At 45.2% G+C, this 20,928-nt stretch overlaps 1 protein-coding gene across 1 annotated transcript in view; it reads right to left on the bottom strand.

Moving 5' to 3' along the window:
- Positions 1 to 16,100, bottom strand: part of NUF2 (NUF2 component of NDC80 kinetochore complex) — a 24,761-nt gene extending 8,661 nt beyond the window's left edge. The window contains exons 1-11 of the mRNA XM_029933414.1: positions 16,006 to 16,100; positions 12,457 to 12,605; positions 11,198 to 11,272; positions 10,204 to 10,280; positions 9,646 to 9,707; positions 8,067 to 8,164; positions 6,850 to 6,923; positions 5,454 to 5,550; positions 4,114 to 4,176; positions 3,069 to 3,206; positions 972 to 1,112 (exon numbers count right to left, since the gene is read on the bottom strand). Coding sequence (XP_029789274.1) covers positions 972 to 1,112; positions 3,069 to 3,206; positions 4,114 to 4,176; positions 5,454 to 5,550; positions 6,850 to 6,923; positions 8,067 to 8,164; positions 9,646 to 9,707; positions 10,204 to 10,280; positions 11,198 to 11,272; positions 12,457 to 12,579 — 948 coding nt within the window. The 5' untranslated portion in view covers positions 12,580 to 12,605; positions 16,006 to 16,100. The remainder of the gene's footprint in view (positions 1 to 971; positions 1,113 to 3,068; positions 3,207 to 4,113; positions 4,177 to 5,453; positions 5,551 to 6,849; positions 6,924 to 8,066; positions 8,165 to 9,645; positions 9,708 to 10,203; positions 10,281 to 11,197; positions 11,273 to 12,456; positions 12,606 to 16,005) is intronic.
- Positions 16,101 to 20,928: the final 4,828 nt, after the last annotated feature.

The raw sequence follows: 20,928 nt of genomic DNA on the forward strand, positions 1-20,928 counted from the left end.
GGAGGACCGGCGTGCGTGTGTCAGGAGGACCGGCCGGGAGGCTAGGCCAAGGGCGCTGGGCCTGAACCAAGGTCAGAGGACTAAGGAGGAAGGGGCAGCGTGAGGAACCGTTAGAAGCCGTGCGCCCCAATCTTTTCCTGCTGACTCCTGATGGCAGATAAGGGAGCAGGTGCCTGGGGAAGAAACCCCAGGCCACCTCCCCTCCTAACCCCCCACTCCCTCCTAGAAAAATCCTTTGTCAGATGCAAAGTCAGTGACCCCAGGGACAGTCTGGATCACTATGACAGAGTGAAGAAGGAAACAGGAGTCTCACACTTCCTGCCTGAGAAACTTCAGTAACATTGGCATTAGCCCTGGGCCTCCAGAGCACGGACTGTGTCACAGGCTTAAATCTCCTTATAGACCCAGGGACGGCGTTAGGCCATTCAGTTGGGACTTTATGCTTACTGGTGAGATGATCATTTCCAACTGTTAGAACATGTTTAAAATTCCATTACTTTTTTCCCAAAATACACATGGCAATATGCCACGTTACTTAATTTACTATTCAGCTCATCCGGAAGTTAACACAGGCCTTACGACTGCTGTGTTTAGGAAGAAAGCTATTTGGGGCACCTGGGTGGCTCCGCTGGTTAAGCATCCGACTCTTAATCTCAGCTCAGGTCATGATCTCACAGTTCGTGAGATCGAGCCCCATGTTAGGCTCTGCGCTGACTGACCTGCTTGGGATTCTGTCTCCCTCTCTCTGCCCTTCCCCCACTCGTACTCTTTGTTCCTCAAAAATAAAACAAGTATTTAAAAAAAGAAGAAGAAAAATGTCTTGTTGTCTGGCATATACCGGCCACATCTATGATTCTCTAGAACAATCCCGCTTTTCTTTAGGACAACAGTAACAAAAAGTAAAAGTAAATCCAAGCAACTGGAGTAAGCCATTACACAATAAAAACATTAAAATCCTACAGAATACAAACCTCCTTTAAGATGCCGGTTAGTTTTTCCCGGTTATCTGCAAGGTCCTGTGTTTTCTTCTGATATAGCTGCACCTCCAGTTGACAGGAAGGCAAGCACTCGACGGAGTCTCTGTAGATTTCATATTTTTCCATCACTTCTTGCTTTGAAAGGAAAAGAAACCATAAAAAAACCAGTCTGAGAGTCCCCTTTACAAAACCGCAGGATTGTCGATTTGTTTGCTCCTAAATAATCTCTGCACTTAATACGGCAGGCTTAGGAGCGAGAACAATTAAGTTTCTGGGTCAGTAGGCAAGCACCACTACCGACGCGCGTCCAAGTACATATAATTATGCTTCTTAATTGCCAGATGTCCTTGCACAACGGAAAACAGCCACAATTTCACTACATCACTCACTGGAGGGCCTTCCAGAGGTTGTTCACGGGGAGGTCAAAGGAGCTCATGGCTGCTAATATTCAAACTTCCCCCACCTCCTCCTGGGCCGCCGCGCTACCAAGTACCCTCTTCCCGTTCGTCCTCACAGGATCTGTTGCTACAGCAGATTCTTTTTAAGAGATTAATTCGTCTTCTGAAATTAGGAGACGAACATGTTTACTACAACCACCCGAACGGTACAGACTTCCTGTCCTTCTCCCACGAGCCTGAGCCTCCGCCCACCTCATGAACCAATCGGATTTGGTCTTCGGTGAAACCACCTGTTACTGCTCACTTTCCTGCTGTCTCTTTCTTACCAATTTGTAAATGCTTGTGCATCTTTGCACGTCATGGATCTAATCCCCTTTACTTCTCGTGCACCATAAACATGTCCCGTAGGTCTGCTCTTCTCGATAGCTTTTGGATTCCAATCTTAATTTAAAAAAAAAAATCTATCCCAGTTCAAGATTACACAAACTTTCTCCTAAAATTTCTAAAACTGTTAGGTTTTAATCCACATAGAATTTATTTTTGTAAATGGTGCAAGATGTAAAGTCAGCTCCGTTTTCTTCTAAACGAATGGCCTACTGAGCCAGAACTGTTCATTAAGCAAACTATACTTTTCTCTTAAATACTCAGCTCTACTTGTAGGCTTTCGTTTCGGTTCTGGTAGTCTGTCTATTCCTGGGACAGGATCTTAATGGTCAGGAAGGACTGGAACAACAAATCCAGAGATAAGCTAGAAATGTTCCTTTAATGGACCTGAAAAACCCCGCCTCCCCAAGTGCGCCAAACCGCCCGCCCACGGCTGCTTCCGTCCCTCCGCCTCCGGCCCTCTCCCCCAGTACCGCGCCATCTGCTCACGCACGTTACATCCCGCTCCCACACCCCCCTGCAGGTTCGTCGGTGGCACACATTCCAGCACCCTGAGTGACCCGCCTGGTGCTGGCTTCCCTACCACCACCTCGGCCACTCCCCTCTGACGCACCAGGCCTTGTTCTTTGAATACAGCTGCTCCCTTCCACCTCAAAGACTTTGCAAATGCTGTTCCCTCTGCCTCAGATGTTCTTCCATGTACAAATTTAGCAGGATAAACACAGTTTTTCCTTCAGATATCGGCATCAATTTCTACTTCCTTCCCTTTCCACCCCCAGAGTTCCAAGATATTAAATTAAACCACCGTCATTGCATTATTTCAAAAAACCCCATTCTGTTTTCTTGTTGTTTCTCTTTCTGGTGCTTTTTCAAAATATTTCTAGAACAGTTTTAGGTTCACAGCAAAACTGAGCAGAAGGTACAGGGACTTCCCATGTACTTCCTACCCCAACACATGCACACCTTTTACACTTTCATAATACATACTATAATCTGTAACTGTATAATTGGTTATAAACTTAGTACCTTTCTCCATCATGTAAAGTAAGAAGGTCTCATGAGGACATCACCCGAGACAAGGTCTCAAAACTATGCTGCATAATTGAACAAATGTCTTGAAATTGTATTTCCTTTCCCTACACCTGCTTTAGAGAAGAGCTACATTCTAGAGACAAGGGCAAATGCTTAAGAAATAAAGAAGTGTTGATAAACTGGACACCACAAAATTAACACACGATTAAACAAGACTCGCCTGAAAGAATAATTTATATAGAAAAGCATTAAAATGTTTTTTAGAAAGAAAATTTACCCTGGAGTTTTTAAGTTTCTGGACTGTATCTTTCATTTTTTCTTTATAATTCTTTAGCTTCTCTGGAGAATCCACAATTTTTGTTTTCAAACTCTCTTGCACTTCTTTCAAAGAAACTACTGACAATTTTAGTTCATTCTGTGGAGAAAACATATTTATATGTTAGGCATGGTAATAAAATGGGAAGTTAATATGAAGCTAAGCTGAGTTCTAAGACGAGTTCTAAGACTGTTCTTTTTCTTTTTTAATTTTTTAAATGTTTTTTATTTATTTTTGAGACAGAGAGAGACAGAGCATGAGCAGGGAGGGGCAGAGAGAGAGGAAGACCAGAATCGGAAGCAGGCTCCAGGCTCTGAGCTGTCAGCACAGAGCCCGATGCGGGGCTCGAACCCACAAATGTGAGATCATGACCTGAGCCGAAGTCGGAGGCTTAACCGACTGAGCCCCCCAGGCGCCCCTGTTCTAAGACTGTTCTAAGAGGTGTTCTAAGAAGAGTTCTAAGACATACTCTAAGATGAATTCTAAGATGAAAGGCAGCAGGAACACGGACATCTACGCCTGTGCACGCCTAGTGTGTAGCACGCACACGCTGCCATCCAATCGCAGAAAAATTAGAAGCCCGTGAGCATCTGTCAACAGGACATCAGAAGGATTACATCAGTACGATGTGCAACCGTGTGTCACTGTTAAGATGACGGGGCTCGATGGTGACGGGGTAACCATATGCTGCTGTGAAGTGACAGCACGAGGGGCGAGGCAGGAAGTGCCCAGCGCCCTCGGGAACAACCACGTGGCTCTCCCCACGTAGACAAGCGTCATCTGTGACACATACTGAGCTTTCAGGCGATTTTCACTCTCCTCACACATTTCTGGGTTTCCATTTTTTAACAAACAACAGTCAGCTTTGTATTTAAATTGAAAAAAGTTAAGTTAGTTTTGTCTGAAGGAAAAAGGGAGAACCATGGGACCCTAGCAGCGCACAGCTCGAACTCTCCCCCGCACCAATCACGCACCGCCAGCGCTGGTTGTAAGAACAGGAGCTTACCAAACACTTGGTTTTCTCCGAAATATCGGACTTCTTTTGGGAATTTCCATCTTGTAGCACTATCTAAGAAAAAAAGCAAACAACTATTTTCTCTAATCGTTCAAAATAGATATAAATTTAGCCACTCAGCTTTCTCATAAAATAAAGGTAAGAAACAAGAAGAGTTAAATGGATTAGACCAGAATATATATTCTCAAACTTTCTCTATTCATGGTACCACTGTTCCAAAACAAATATCTAACCACTGTTTTATTAAGTAGTGAAATCCAAATAACTGCGTAAGTATTTATGTCCTAACAAGTCAGTAACCCTTTGAAAAGGCAATACATACAAATTGAAAGAAAAAATGTTTAGTCTTAAATAACCACAACCACTTCCAAATTGGATGTGTGTACCTGTTGTGCACTGCACAAACGCACACATCTTGGAATCAGATTGGACTCAGCCATTCTTGTTTCCTGTTCTGTGAGTTTTTTTACGTAGTACTGGTTTTTCAGCACAGCCAATGTCAAAACCCAGCTTTACAAAGACACAAAAGGAAGGTAATGTGAGTTGTTATTGGAACTGTGGACTATCTTGAGCTGCTGGTTCAAACGGGGTACGACAGATGCTGAATACCATTGTTTCCCCTGAAATTTTAAAATATCCTGAAGCGCCCCTGTGGGCGTGCTGTGGTGTCCAGGGTGCCACGGGGCAGTTGGGAACAGCAGGATTAGAAAAAGGAAAATCCTAAAAAATCCTAGTCAACGAGTCGGCATGTAACTCTGACAACACAAGTAACTAACTCATGGTTGACAGAAGCATACAGTCTAAGGGGCGCGAGTGGGCACAGCAGAATACCCTACAGCTTTAGTAACTGAAGGTAATGTGCTCTTACCCCTCCACATCCACACACCAAAAAAGAACGTTGTTTTAAATTTTAAGCCAATGACAGTGAAAATAAAACAAGACCCGCCCCCCCACCCCCCCACACAGAGTCGGGCGGCCAGGAGGGGGAGCTCTCACCCTGTACCATTCCAGCTCCGGTCCAGGAAGCAATCAACCCAGGCCCAACGTTGGCAGGAAGTTCATGGCATCTCCGCCGGAAATCAACTACCCCGACGACCCCACTTCTCCGCCAACCGGAAACCATCATCATCCCCCCCTCCTGCGTTCCTTCCGCGGACTTTCATTCAGATAACCCCCTCCCCCAATAACACTGCTCTCCTTGTTGGACGAGCCCTCCCGCCTGCAGCGGCTCGCTGGTACCGAACTGCACCTCTCTGCTAGTGGCAAATAAACCCATTTTTGCTGGTAAGATTAACTGGCTGTTTAATTTTTACGCTCAGCACAGCTGATACCGTTTTTTGACGAAACTCCTGATTCAGTGATTGCTGCAGTTCTTGAATATCATCCGAAAGCTGCTGGAACTCCGCTTGCTCTTCAGCTGGAACAGAGCTAAACATAGAGAGACAGATTAAAATAACATGTACCAGGTTCTTCACTGCGCAAGGTCAAAGTCGGCCCTGTCCTCAAATAACTCGAATGAAAAAACAACAATCTCCTTTCATGTCTCTGAATTCTCATCCATCCATGGGACACGGGTTTAAAATAGATGACCTGACCTCTACGACATGGAAAATAAAAATCAGATGGGCTCCTTCCACCACCCCATCTCCGTCTGGACCCTTCTGCACGCACCCCTGCCCTTTCTAACCCGGATCCTGATACGAGGGGCCGACGTCCCTTCCTGGTTTGGGGGCCATGCCGGTTCCCGCCCGGCTGCTCCCTCCCCTCTCTCCTGGGTCACCCACCCTTGCTCTGCCAGTCCTGGTGCAGGCAGTAGGCTCTGCCATGTGCACGGCTCCCAATTTCTGCTGTGAGACATAGTCTGGAACTGTGGTTTTCGGTGGTATCGCTTCCCTGACTGCTAGGGAGCTGAACAATCTTTACTAGTTTTAATCGGCTGTTTGCTTGTAATCCTCCATAAATCCCGTTTTTAACCTTTGCCCATTTTCCTAGCATCGTTTTGGCCTTGGTTTGCAGGATCTGTGTATTAGGAGCATTCCCCGGGCTGGTGAGGGACAGAGCCGTTCTGCTGCATGTGCTGCAAACACAGGCTTGCCTGTGGCCTGTCACTTCTCTCTTCACCTGGGTCACGCCAAATTTACCTGTTCAGTTGTGGCCTCTGCCTCCTACCCCATCTCCACAGCCGCCTGCTGTCTCTAAATGTACACACGGGCAGGTGAGGAGCATGCGCCCCTGAAGCAGATCAACTCAAACCCATCAAGAAATCAGAAGGGATTTAGAAAAATCCCTCTGCTTAAAGTCTAGGTATCTGGCAAGGAATCACAACTCCTGAATGACTCTCCTCTCTGAGCGATGAGGCAAAACAAAGCTCTGCTGAAGGAGTAAGACGTTTCCCAGCAGTAACGGACCTGAAGGGACAGAGCGTCCAGCTAGTTACTGGTCACCCACACGAGAAATTCCAGACACGATGCAGGAGGGAAGCTGATGGCTTCACACGACTCAGGCTAACTCACTAACCACAGGAATAGAGTAAAAGAATATGTTATGAACTAAGAGTTAGAAGAAAGGAAAATGAGGTTTTTTCCTTTTTAAAACAGATAACCTCAGACCGGCTGCTATTTAGTGAGAGTGGTGGGGGCACGGGAAGCAGGCCACAGGACTGCAAAGTCCTACCCACCATTCCCTCTGCGTCCGGAAACTCTATTTATCTGTAAATCTCCCACTTACTCAAGTCTCTCCAGTTTCATTAACGCCTCCTGGTGTGCCGTATTTAACTGGTGCATTTTGTCCACAGAAGATTTCTATTAAAGCAAATGTCGTATTAGTGCTTTTCACCACAAACAGTGATGTGTTTAAAAACCATCTACCAGTTCACCCCACAAAATGCTTATTCCCCATCTTTCGCCATCAGAAACACGAACTTCAGGGAGCACAGGCGTCCGTGACGAGTGAACTAGGAGCTTCTGTACGTGTTCACCCGTCGACGCTGATGTCTCACCATAGTCAGGCCCCGCGCTACGGGCCAGGAGCAGCATCCAGAGGACCGAGTTACAGTCCGAGTAGCTCATTCTCCTTGAAGAGTCAGACACGCGCATGGGAGACCACAGAACAACGTGCCACAGGACGAGACGCCGGGACGCCCGGCCCGAGCCGGGCAATGGCTGGGCAGCACGGCCCCGGGGCTTCGTAAAACCGGCAGCCGCTGGAGCTGTGGCTTCAAACACGAGAAATCGGCCAAGCACACCTGTACGTTTCTGTGTGTTAGCAAATAGGCGTGTAAGCTCTGGGGAGTATGTGATGCTGAGGAAGTGGAAGTTTACGTGACTTGTGCAAGAACGCTGTCACGTGGACACTCAGCGTAGCGGGAGCTGCAGGCCTAATTGTCTGGTGGGACTCTGGCACGTTTCTAAGAATATGATAACCCACAACTGAGGACGGATGGCAACGAATCCCACAGATGACCCATAATCTTTGCAAATTCCCCAAATTGTTGACGAAACGAGTTTCCATCTGTGAAAGTGATTTACTTGGCTTGAACCTTATAAGGCAGCATTAGGGAAGCCTGATAAACATAACATCCTTTTAGGCCATTCTTTAGGAAGCAAATATAGACCTCAAGGATCTCAATTAAATAAAGGACAAATGGCTCCGTTACTCTTTCTCTTTCCCTTTCGTTTCCTAATACAGGAGGAGGCGGCTCGGCTCCCAGATGAAAACGGCGCGCCCAGCCCTTGCTCTAACGGGCTCCAATCGCACAGAAAGCCCTTCGGATATATGCTTTCCAGTCGTTAAAACCTGCGACTTCACATAAATATCCAAGTCAACGGGGCTCGAACAGCCCTGCGACACTAAGATCCCCGGGACAACGATTTCAGACCAGGCTAGCCGCTCCCAAACCACGCTGCCGGCCTGGGGTGCGACCCCGAAGCATATCCAGGTCTTACATATTGCCAAAGAAACTCCATGTATGTCTCGCGGCACGCCTCTCGGAAGTGAATAAAGTTGATGATGCCACTTAGAAACCGACTTGTTCGTTTTGCCTCTAAAACAGAAAGCGAGACTCCTTAAATAAACCTTCGAGGCGATGTGAAAATAAAAATTCATCCTCTCCCACCATACTTGGCCTGTAGCATATAGAATAAAACTGAGTAGGTGCTATCATTAGCCAAAGTGCAAAAAACTGTGCTCTAATATAAAGATCAGGATTATCTTTGCGTTAATAACTACAAAAAAAAGGCAAATCATTTCTGGCTGACAGAGAATGACAGGGAACTGATTTACTCCCATATTAAACACCTAGGAAACCAGACAAAATATATGAAGCAACAGATTTTAGACACCGGATGACAGGCACCACAGGACAGCGATCCCCGGGACAAATGGGTGACCCCTGTTTACGCACCAGGCTGTTACTTGGACTTTTGGGGCTGTACCGCGGGGAGGGAGGGCACCGGCAGAACTCATGGTCCTGCTCAGTCACAGAGATAGAGTTTGGAGTTTGGAGAGGCCAAGGCAACTAGAATTTATGAGTTCTAGAGACCTTGGCCTCTCCAAACTAAACTCCATCTTCCTGACAGCCTTTATTCTATAAGTATACTGTTTGTTCAGGAACACAGAAAAACACATTAGCATTATAAAGAAAAGATTTTAGTGTTTACTTATTTTTGAGAGACAGAAGACAGTGTGTGAGTGGGGTTGGGGCAGGAGCAGAGAGAGAGGGAAACACAGAATCCAAAGCAGGCTCTAGGCTCCGAGCTATCAGCACAGAGCCCAATGTGGGGCTTGAACCCATGAACCGTGAGATCATGACCTGAGCCAAAGTGTGAATTAACAGAATGAGCCACCCAGGCGCCCTGGGAAGAGTTCTTTTTTAAAGGCCCGAATCAAACTTTTATACTTAAAAAAAAAAAAAAAATCTGAAATGAGAAGTACACCAGACAGAATGAGCAGGAGATCAGCCGGAGAGACAGATATATTAGTGAAAATGGAGACAGGACAATCAAAGCTATCTAACAGGCCAGAGAGAAAGAATAAGCAGAGCACCCATGAGCTGAGTGCATCAGGTAGCGTAACAAACGTGTCATCGGAGCCCCACAGGAAGAACTGGCAGAAAACACTTGCATCAGACATCTGAATATTTTCCAGATTTGATAGAAACTAGAGACATAGCCAAGGAAGTTAGCAAATCTAAGTTGGGTCGGGGGCAACATGACAAATAGAAATTCCCCAAAACACGCATTATACTCAAATTGCTAAAAACATGTACAGAGAAAGTCTTATAAGCAAGTAGACGGTGGAGAACCAAAAGAGAGTAAGTCCAGGCTACATAAGCAAGTGGTTTGGACCTGCAGATTTACAAAAGAATAAAATTCTGGTAATAGGACGTGAAAAAATTCATCCTTAAGAATGGGATACACTTTCTAAAGCCAATTTCCTGTAGGTTTTTTTTTTACATTTATTAATAAAAAGGTAGCCTATTAGATTGAAGTCAGATATTAAAAACCGTTTTAAACTCCCACTTACTTGGATACAGAATATCAGCAATCTCAAAGTCATTCACCCGACAGATGGGCAGAAAGGAGTCCCTTGGAGATGAAGCGGAGAAAGAATACTGTAAATTATATATAAACCATAGGATATCAACATTTTATTTTCAGAGAGATTTCTGGAGATGTTTCTCAATGTCAAAAGACCAAGCCAGAAGCCGACTGCCATGCAGAATCCTGTGTTTTCTGTACACTGCACGAGTAGTCACACCACACCAAGGTAGAAAATGCCAGGGCATAAACTCTAATAAACAACACACACTCTTAGAGGTACTAGGACTCTTCAAGGACCTGAAACACTCCAAACAATGTTAGATTCACAACATCTTAAAACCTCCATCAGAGCGGAATTGAAAGTGCCACAGAGGGAGGCGGTCAGTTCTATTCAGAGGAAGTCCACAACTCTGAATGCACCGACGGAGTGGGGAGGGAGACGACAGAAATTCTTTCTCCAAGAAATTCTGTCATTAAGAAAGCTTCATGTAACGTGCACGTGAATGTGGGAAGTCGCAGAAAACAAAACCACTCTACTCACAGATGGATAGATAGATTGCTGACCGGTAGGAAGCCCTCCATGATATGTGGGTACGTGACCTCGGAGTTCACTGGCATCTAAATGGGATACAATCACAAGTCTACGTTATACAGCGACTAGACAAGATGAGAACGATCTTCAACCTCCACATAATTTTAATCATAAATTAGGATTGAAATAATCCTATGATCATTAAATTCTTAAAACTTGGCCGACAATAGAGATCCCAGCACAAAACTAGAGCTGTTGCTGATATTATAATGCTGGGTTCACGGCAGGTGCTCAGTCAAGATGTTTTAAGTGAATGAAGCGGTGAAGGGGTAAGGTTAGCACTTCGTAGGTATCAGGAACTAGGCTAAGCATTTTTATATATATTCTTTTTTAATTTTTATGAGATCCCTAGGACAGTGTGCTACCCCTGTTTTAAAAACAAAGAAATTAAGCCTCGGCAAGGTTTCATAGCAAATAAGCAGCAAAGCCTTTGATTTTTTAAACAATATGTAATCATACTGGTGAGACTCTAAAGATATTACATTTTTAATAAAACTTCAGACAGTGCCCTGAGGACGCAACAACAACAAAATCAAGAAAAATGACCCTTCCTACTAGAAATATCTAAGAGCACAGTTGCCTTACTTCGATTCTTTCCAATCTTAGCGTGTATCTTCTCCCGTTTGGGGGTCCCTCCCCAGAAGAGAACGGGGCCTGTGAAGACTCCGCTGTGTTCACTCCCGTCCCTACAGACAAGCTGTGAGCACCTGCGCGGTGGCAATGATCCATGCCACCTAAGCCTTTCACCTCTGTTCTCGTCTCACTAAAGCTATCCACAGAAACCACAAGAATGCCTAAGACTCTTCTGCAGGGGACATTCATTCTACATAAGCTTTGGCTTTGTTAATAATGAAGTCAAGAACCCCTTATCCTGAAACCAGTCTGCAATGCAAGCAGGAGAAACACCCCAGAAGAACGTGATTTTGCCTCCTCTGTAACCCACCATGTAAAAATGCTCCAGTCGGATCCCGTACACGATCTGCAAGGCCCTCATGTAGATTATGTGCAAGACTTCGGGCTACGACAGAAACACAACCGGTCACACTCAGACGCAGGGCTCGGACGCTGCATCGCTACCGTCATTGCCATCCGACATGGTCGCCAATGGATGCGGAGAAGAGAAACAAAATGACTCTGTTTCCCTTGTAGTAGTTAATTTTTCCAAATTTTAAAGCACCTCTACACTTATCAGTTTGCTCAGATGTAGCAGGAGGTCAGTGAGATCAGACTGAGAGCCAGGACATCGATCCAACATAACAATCCATCCACATTCGGGCAGGGAAGAAGGGCTACACCTTCAAAACAGACTGCAGACACGTGGCAAAAATAATGGCACACTGAGGGTGTATTTTTTTTTTCTTTAAATAAAGACCGTGGGCAAACTTAGTTCATGCTTCAGATGTTAAGGTTTCCTGAGATGTTACAGTTTAAGGGAACACCGCCATCCTGGGGATACGAACATAACTGGGTAGCCAGGGATTTTTAAAAGTTTCCTAGTCTAAAACAGACAGCAGTTGCCAAACGTTGGCCTGTAGAACCTGTTCTGATCTATATTCAAGTTCATTTCTTCGGAGCGTATTCATTCCCTTTTAAAGAATTAAAAGGGCACTGAGATCACAAAGTTTGAGTTCTACATCCTTAAACCAGGTTTTATGATGTTATCACTTCAAGACCAACACAGGAAAATGGAAGGAGACTTTGGGATTTTCTGTGACACATAAATAGTTCATTCTTGCATTTAATAACTAAAGAAATAAAACTATGCCTGTCATAACAACTCAATCCCCCCTTGGGGCACGATGCAAGAAAATTAATCTGCAAGCTTCCAAAGAGAATTGTTGCTAAACATTTTTTTGTGGCTGGAAACCACCCAGAACAGGCTCCTTCAAGCCCTACCAATAAATGATGCGCTCAGACCATCACTCCAATGATAATAAAAAATTTAATATACCTTAATACATTTATGATTTAGGTTTTTTAAGAAAACCACCATATTATTAAAGAATCGGATTCCTAATGGAAATGTAGAAGTCACCCCACGGATAGACTTAGCATCATTTTAAAGTTACAAGAGGCGAGAGATTGCTTCTGGATTAAAGTAAGTGGCGTGGGTCCGTGCCCTCCTCCAACCCTGTGGGCTGCGGGCCCAGGAAGTTTCATCTGTATTTAAATGCCACCACCCACACGCAGATCACATTTTACCTTTGGATTTGGATAAAGATCATTCTTGGAGAGGTTTTTACCATCAGCTCCTGTTAAGATTTTGTTGCGAATATGAACCACAATCTCCGCTGCATTGTATCTGGGGAAAGACAAAGTTTCCATCCTGGGAAGGTCCTGCTCGGCGGAGTCTGAAGGAAGAAAAAGCAAAGATCAGTAACCTGGCGAGAGCAGCCCATCTCTTTATCCAGGAACTGATAAACAGGAGTAAAATTAACAAGCCGAGGCTGAATATTCATTGTAGCGATAACAATCATCAAACACGCCAGTAAGAGACACAAATTACATATAATATAATATATATTAAATTACACATCTACATTATAAGTGTGCATATATGGGTCCTAAAATAGCTTTTATTCTGAAATGACTCCGTCATTCTCTAAGTTTCCCACTGCTATTCTCTTTCATATGGGAAAGAGGACTTTGTATGAACATACCTGAAAAAGCATGTTTTTTTCTTTAAATTTGGAGGGCACAGAGTTTAACAAGTTTGGTCCTGAGAACTAATCTTCAAAGCAAGATATAGAGGCAACACTATCAGCCGAAGCTATATATAAACAGTAGCAACGGGGGCAGATGGATGATAAAACTGAAGTCTGACCTTATATCCTAGTCAATGTACCCACAGTGATACGGGTAATTAGACTGAAGATGCACACAGGAGAGGGCGGGAAACAATACTGTAAGAACAGAATGCTGTTATCGGAAGGAATTCCAATCGCCAGAGAAGAGAACTTTACAACACGTCCCCCTCAAGTACCCCAGGGGTACTGCCAACTGTGACCCCTAGATCAGCAGTTCTCACACTGTTGCACCCGGGTCGGGGTCGGGGGGTGGCGGGGGCATCTGGAAACGTCTGAGGACATCTTTGGTTGTCCGACTAGAATGGGGTGCTACCGGAACCTAGGGAGCAGAGGGCCAACGTGCTGCTCAACAACCAAAATGACCGCGTAAGCCCCCCAAGCAAAGAATTGTTCAGTCCAGTTGTCAGTCACCCGAGGTTAAGAAAGTCCGCCCTGCAGCCGTGCATTTAGCTAACGCCCGCCGCAGTGCATTGTGACTGTGCGCGCAGAACGGACACTGCACTTTGGGCCCTGGGAGGCTAACACTTTTTCACTTTCTCTGTATTTCTAGCTCTGCCCTGGAGAAGAGCAGCAGTAGTAACAGCAAGAGGAGCACCAGACAGCAGCCCGTCTCCGTCACTCTGTTAACTCACCGATTTATTCCATACAGATCCCCCACTCTGTAAGGGAGTAGCGTAATTCAAGAGATCCCATGAGGATTATATTCAGTTTTGCAAACAAACTGAAATGACCCACAATTCCGGAAATCCTGGAAATCCAGTTCTTTAGGTTCCTAATGTTTCTTGGACGATTACAGTTAACAAGAAACTTCGGTAATTTGCCTAAACTCTGATAAATGTGGAAAGCCATTCTGAAAGATGATTGACAGGTGGCTTTCCACTTCTGCTTGAACACCTGCAAACGTCACAAAATTCGCTAACCCTCAAGGCAACTTTTTCCCACTTGGGTCTGGCTCCACTGATTAGATAACTCTTCCGCAGACTGTGCAGAAATCTGTTCATTGTAACCTTGACCCACAGGCCCTATTTCCGGTCAATGCAACTAGAAAGAATACACCCATCTGTTTACATGACACCACTTTTAAAAATGTGAAGAAAGCTGTCACATCTCTGCTTAGCCAGCTCTTCTCTAAGGTTAAGTATAATTTAAGTATAAATTAAGTTGCTCCTTACATAATATTATTTTGGGAACTTTGCCGTTCTACTCCCTTTCCTCTACAACAACTATTTTGTCGATGTCTTCTCAAAATGTAATGCTTAAACCAAACGCAATACTCCAGATATGGTTTGCCTAGAGCAGAATATCGATGCAGTAGCACTGGCCACTGCTGATCTAGTCTACAACTGTAGCACTTACTGTCCGTCTGTCTGTCTCTCTCTCTCTCTCTCTCTCTCTCACTCACAATCAACTAAGAACTCCCAGAATTTCTTCGGTGTGACCCACTTACGCGAAGCCGGACTTCTCCATGTTTTTCTTGGAGAATTATTTGAACCTTAGGCAAGGATTCGCACTTCCCATCACTGAACTTCATAAATTCGAGCTTTCGTTCCATAGCCCGCATCTTTCTGACTCCAAATCCTGACACACTTCACATATTAGGGGTCCTTTTCGGCGTACATACACATTCCACATTTTCCTCTAAGTCACAGATTTAAAAACGATTGATAGAAAGACTTGGCAACGAAGGACTGTAGAAAAAGTCACTTTCCCAAAACAAGCTGCATCTGAATCAAAGATTATTGTGCTAGAGGAAGAGCAGGTGTAAAATACTTTCACAATCACTGTCACACATCCTTCTCTGTCTTGCACTCTGTTATCAGATTAAACCCATAAACATCAAATGTCCCAGGCAACATCTTTACAAAAATACTTCAATTACCCTACCCACCACATAAATTCAAATTTTAGTGTTGGTTTCTGAAACCTTCCAATATTTAATAGGCCAATGACTTTTCTGTTTCAAGTTAATCACCTCCAAGATGTCTCCCAAACTCCCAGCGCTTCCTTTTGGAATCATCTGCCATATCCAATTCCAATTCCAGTTCCGATTCACTTTCAGGCGGTGGGGGAAAAGGCCTTCCAACTACACAGAATGAGCTCTCTCTCGGGATAAAGTGTACAAATGCCCTAATAATCTATGTAGAGTGACCTTCAGACCGCTTAGCAAAGAAGCAGAGATTAACTGCTAATTCTCCCTCCAGTTTCTTAGGTTTTTGCAACACCAAGACGCTGAGCCGAGTAGATATTGACAGAACACGTCTCAAATTGTACACACTTCGTTTTGCTAAAACAAACTAGTTTGTGGAAATCAAACCTCCAGGAGGCACAGACTAGAAACAAAAACAAACAGAAATGACTCTCAACCTCAACAAAGTAAGTACCGTGAAAAGTTTCCTAAACTCATTCAGAGAAAAGGATCGTCCTACGCATGCACAGCTCTCTTCCTTCGACTTTTGGATTAAGGATGATCTTTTTGCCTTTCTTGATGTTGTGGGTAAGCGGTGTGTGCTTCTGTCGGAAGCTGATGAGCATCTCAACCCTACTGCCTTCTAAATGAACGGATTAATATATTAATATATATATATATACACATATATATTTAAATGGATTGAGTATATATAAATATAAATAAATACATATGTATGTGTATTTATACGTACATATATATACACTACACACACACACACACATATAAATACAAGCTTCAAGTGGCCAGCTTCAGCTCAACTGTCTTCTCATACAGTCAATGCGGCACCGGAAAATACTCATTCGTTTCGTAGGAACGGGGCTCAGGTTGCTTCTGGGACCAACACCAAATTCAAAGGGCCCCCACCTGCCGGAGGCGGGCTCCCCCAGCCTCCTCCCCAGCTCTGCGAGCAACGAAAACACCGCCCGGCCCGGCGTCCGGGCTCGCGTCCTCCCGCGTCCGTTCGCGTTCACTTACCCGCCAGCCGCCCGCAGGAGAGCCGGGAGCCCCGGGAGCCGCTGCAGCCCAAGGCAGAAGTCAGCCGGCATCAACCGTCGACTCTTTTCAAACTTGCCGCCTCCTCCTGGAAGTCCCGCCCCTCGGCCCGGCCCACTTCCGGCGCGGCGGCCGCGCCGGGTGCCCGGAAGGCTCAACAGACTGGAGGCGGACGGGGCTTGTGTTGCCGGGGGAGCGCACCGGTCTCCAAGCGGAACCCTTTTTACGTGGCGGTGGCGTCGAGTCGGACCTGGAAGCCGCAGGATGTGGGAGCGCCGCGGTTCGTTGCGAGGGTCGGACATTAGGAGGGTGGAGTGGCTGCTGAGTTGCCCCGGACTTTTGCGTGCCCAAGGAGCCCAAAGTTAATAGCAAAAGCTCTCGAACGCTCTCTAGAGACTTGAGCTGAGCTCAGAGTGAGAAGGGAGAGGGGATGTAGGGCTCCCCTCGGGGCAAGGTGAGTCCCAGAGCGATGGTGATAATACCGATATTTTAATACTGACCGTGAGTGCACAGGGTCTGTGCTAAGCCACCTTACAAGGGGGTAACGCAGAGGGCGAATAGATAACTGTGATCAGATGAGGGATCTGAATCCGAGACGTCCTGCAGCTGGCCCAGGTCGGGCATGGTCGTCTGCGAGTAGCACGGCCGGTCTCCCGACAGAAGCCCCCTGATCCGGCGTTCGCGAGCACGACTTCGAGAGGTGGATGGAACCCAGTAGTTCATCCGGTCAAAGCCGTTCACGTTTGCAGACAGGCGAACGGGGGCTTAGTGGTTTGTACCAGACTGTGCAGTAAGCAGCACTGCGTAGAGCAGAACCCAACTCCCCGGATTTTAGCTCCTTCCTCCCTCCGTCCGGGCATCTCTCCACAGTAGCCAGGCTCTGCAGGTGCTTCCCAGCACCAACTGTTCCCCAAACGTGCCCGTCCCCCAGTGAAGGGCACTTCGTACATGATCACAAGCCAAGGGTGTTGCAAACGGGATGAGTTGTTGGTGGAGAAGTCCTTAACGTTTTATGGCGGTTTGGGACATGAGAGGCCATAATAGGACTTGGCGTCCGACGCCAGGATAGAGAATGAGCTGATGAGAGTCGAAATGAGGAGTCTGGACTGAATATAGTGAAAAATAATGCTAGAAAGATTGTGTTGTGATAGAGAAGTCTATACCGATTCTAACAAATACATTTCATAGCAAGTAGTTTAGGGCTAATTTTTCCCTATCTAAGCCTATGTACTTAGGTAAATATCAAAGTCAGACTCTAGTTAAAACTCATAAGTAGATTAGGGAAACAACTTTAAAGACCTTACACTGCCACTTGCCAAATCAAATTTATTACTTGTGCATACACTTCCTCTATGGGAGCCCATCTCCTAAGGGCGGAGAGCACAGCTCTGGAATCAGAGGGATCTGGGTTTCAATCCCTGGTCACACTACCTTCTACCTATGTGGACTCAGGCTAATTGTTTAAGCTGGTTTCCACCTGTTCAAAATGGAGATAACATTCCTATTCGATGTGCAGGGTGACATGAAGATGAAATGAATTAGTTCATGTAAAGTGCCTGGCAGAATTGTAGGCAGTTAAGGCACCTGGGTGGCTCAGTCAGTTAAGCATCCGACTTCAGCTCAGATCATGATCTCCCTCCCGGTCTGTGGATTTGAGCCCCAGACCCCATCAGGCTCTGTGCTGACAGCTTGGAGCCTGGAGCCTGCTTCGGATTTTGTGTCTCCCTCTGCTGCTCGCACTCTCTGTCTCTCTCAAAAATGAATAAACATTAAAAAAAAAATTGTGGGCGCTCAAAAAGTGTTAGCTGTTGTTTTGACTGGTATTATTTATACTTGGTGCCTAGTAAAATATCTTGCACATGGTAAGGGCTTAACAAAATGTAAACTGTTGAGAGTCCAAACAAGAGTGACCTCTATGTAGGCCAAGAATAAAATGGACCGAATGGGGGAGGACAAAACGAGGTGAAGGAGAAGCAAGACAACTCTACAGTATAATTGCTTAGTTGGGGGATAATTTTACCATAGATGTCACAATTTGATAGTTATATTAGAATGAAAAGTATGTAAAGACAAATGGGTATTTTTAAATTCGGCCCAGTTATAAGGGGAAGTATGACTCTTTAGAAGTTCAGTTCTCTTACTGAGCACTGTGAGGTAAAGGTTGGAATGACAGAAATCTCAACTTAGACTTTCTAGACTTTTAATCCTCATCCACAAAGACACTATAGCGGACAATTAAACCCAGCCTTCTTTACAACTGTGGTACCTTGTTTTTCGGCACCTGTATACCCTCACACGCTCTAGATCTGTTCTTTTATTTTATTTTCCCTGTAGCCCTCAGGCCACTGCCTCCCTTCCCAGCCTAAACTGCAAGGCTCATCAGCATCCAAACTCCCTGTGTCCAGTGCCTCTGACCCAGGTACCTGTCAAAACTAACCCTGAATGTATCCCTCAAAGCCCCAAGTGGGCACCGCAGAGGAAATAATACACAGCGACACATGACAGTCTTGGTCTCCAGCTTCAGCTCACCTCCTGATTCTTGACATTCCTTTATCATTTGTCAGTTTCCTGTCTTAAGAGCTCTCAGGAAACTTTCTAACAAATTACCACTTTCCTCAACCCCTGCCCAACCTCCACTTACGTCTAGTAGGAGGTGGCTGGTCTAGTTGAAGAGGTATATTTCAAGCACTTCACACACATGCACAGTCACCTGCAGTTTTTATGCCTGTTCCTTTTCTCACTTCCATGTCATGCTCCCTTCCTAGATTGCAGAGAGGCTGTGCGACAGACCTGTAAGGACTGCACAGACCTTTGAGTCATATGCCGGGGATGCTCAGGGAGACAATGGCGTTATGTAAAACGGGGTGGTGCTCTGGTAGCTAGTGCTTTGGGTTCAGATAAATCTTTTAAGTGCTGGGTTCCAAATTTGTTGTGCTTTGTTTTGGGCAGATACGGAAGGATGAAAAGGCGCTTCAGTTGCTCTTGGGTGGTAGAAATTAGTGAACTGCTAATTCTACTCCCTACTTGCCATCAGGCACCCATTCAATTGAACAGAGGTTCTCTATGGGCCACACACATTTCCAGTCGCCTCGTTTCCAGTGACGTGAGAGAACTCAAGTCTTCAGGCCACATATTCTTGCTTCCCCCTTTCCCTCCCCACCACATGTCCCTCCTTCTTGCTTACTTCAGAAGATGAAATATACCACCTTCGCCTATGCTATGCATCTCTTTCTAGACCTCTGGGCTACATTTGTTACCATTGATCAGACATACCCCCCTTAAAACCTAATTCCTTTTGCTTCCCTTTTTCTTCTACCTACATCATACTTCTTAGCTGGCTCTTTCTCTCTCTGAAATAGTACAAGGTCCGACCTTACATTGTTGTTGTTGATTTGTCTATATTTTCTTTCTGGGATTATCATCCACTCTCAGTCTTGTAATCTGTTTGCTCATGGACCTAAACCTATTGCTATTCCTGACTTGTCCCTTGAGATTCAGGCTTTTATTTCTATTCGTTCACAAGCTCCTTGGCTGGATGTAATCTGGGTGTAACCAGGCGCATATTGGAGGACTGGGGGAGATGGAAGAAAGAGGCAGGCCCCTCCAGGTTGGTAGGTAGCAGGTTGAATAGGCCAGGGAATTTTCACACCAGGCTTGTCTTGGATGGCCACAAGAGGAGTAAACCCACGCTTGATGCCACATCTTAAAAGTTTATATAGAATCCTTGAGTCACATATGCAACCCAGAGGGCTCTCAACACCACATCATTGTCTCAAGGCTGTGTCCTTGGAGCACCCCCTTGGAGCCAGGAAGGCAAGCTGGATGCTCATTCCAAGGACCGGGGTGGGGGAAGGAGCCTTCACTTGTCAGTGTCCAGCTCATAGGTCAACCAGCGGTCATGTCCTCCTGGTGACTCCAATAATTTCTTCGTCTTCTAGATAGTTCTACTTGGGAGGGCGCATGAGCCATTCCAAGTTTCAATTGTCCCATTTATTTCAACTGTTTCAGTGCTATCTCTAGCCTTACCACCCCTGCCCATACCCCCAACTTCATTTTACAAGTAGTAGCCAGAATGATCAGTTTCAAATGTAAATCTGACCGTTTCACTTGTCTGCTTAGATTTCTTCCACCCATCCTTCTTATCACCTCCAACATCAAGTCTTACCTCCATAGCCTGGCTTGCTGAAACCTCCATGATTTTGTCACTATTTATGTTTCCTACCCCACCTCCCATCACACCTATTTCCTGTTTGTGAGGCTGTTTTATACTTTGAGACCTATTTCTGTTGACTTCTGGACTATCCTGATCTCCTTGCCTGACTCTCACTTATCCTCACTTATTTTTCAAATGTCTTTCAAGAAGTTTTTACCTATTCCACAGTCTGAATTAGTTGACTTTCTCCCCTGGCAACCGTTTATTTGTTCAAAAATATTGAGCCCTTAATTTTATGCCAGACACTGAGCTAGATAGTAGAAACAGAATAGTGAACAGACAAATGTGGTAAAAACAAACCGAATAATTGACATGACAATCGTATATTCTCATAGGGAAGGGGCACAAGTAATAAAAAATAATTTTTTTAAATGCAATTCAGTCTGATTGGCTTCATGCTTGAGAATATCTAGGAATTGGCCAGGTTGAAGAGGCAGAGGGGAGGAGAGGCAAGCATTGAAAATAGAGGTATCAACTCGTGTGAAGGCCCATGCATGAGGGGAGCACAGTCTGCAAACACAAATGCTAGACATGGGGCTGAGGAAGTAAACAGGGGCCCGATCATGAAGAGCATTCTAGTAATAATCAGTTAGGACTAGTTAAGGAGTTTGGACTTCTTCCTAAATGTAATAGAAATCTTGAAGGTTTAAGATTAATATAAACATGATTAGGTTTATATTTTAGATGATGAT

This window comes from Suricata suricatta, chromosome 3, assembly GCF_006229205.1.
Source record: "Suricata suricatta isolate VVHF042 chromosome 3, meerkat_22Aug2017_6uvM2_HiC, whole genome shotgun sequence".
Lineage (NCBI taxonomy): Eukaryota > Metazoa > Chordata > Mammalia > Carnivora > Herpestidae > Suricata > Suricata suricatta.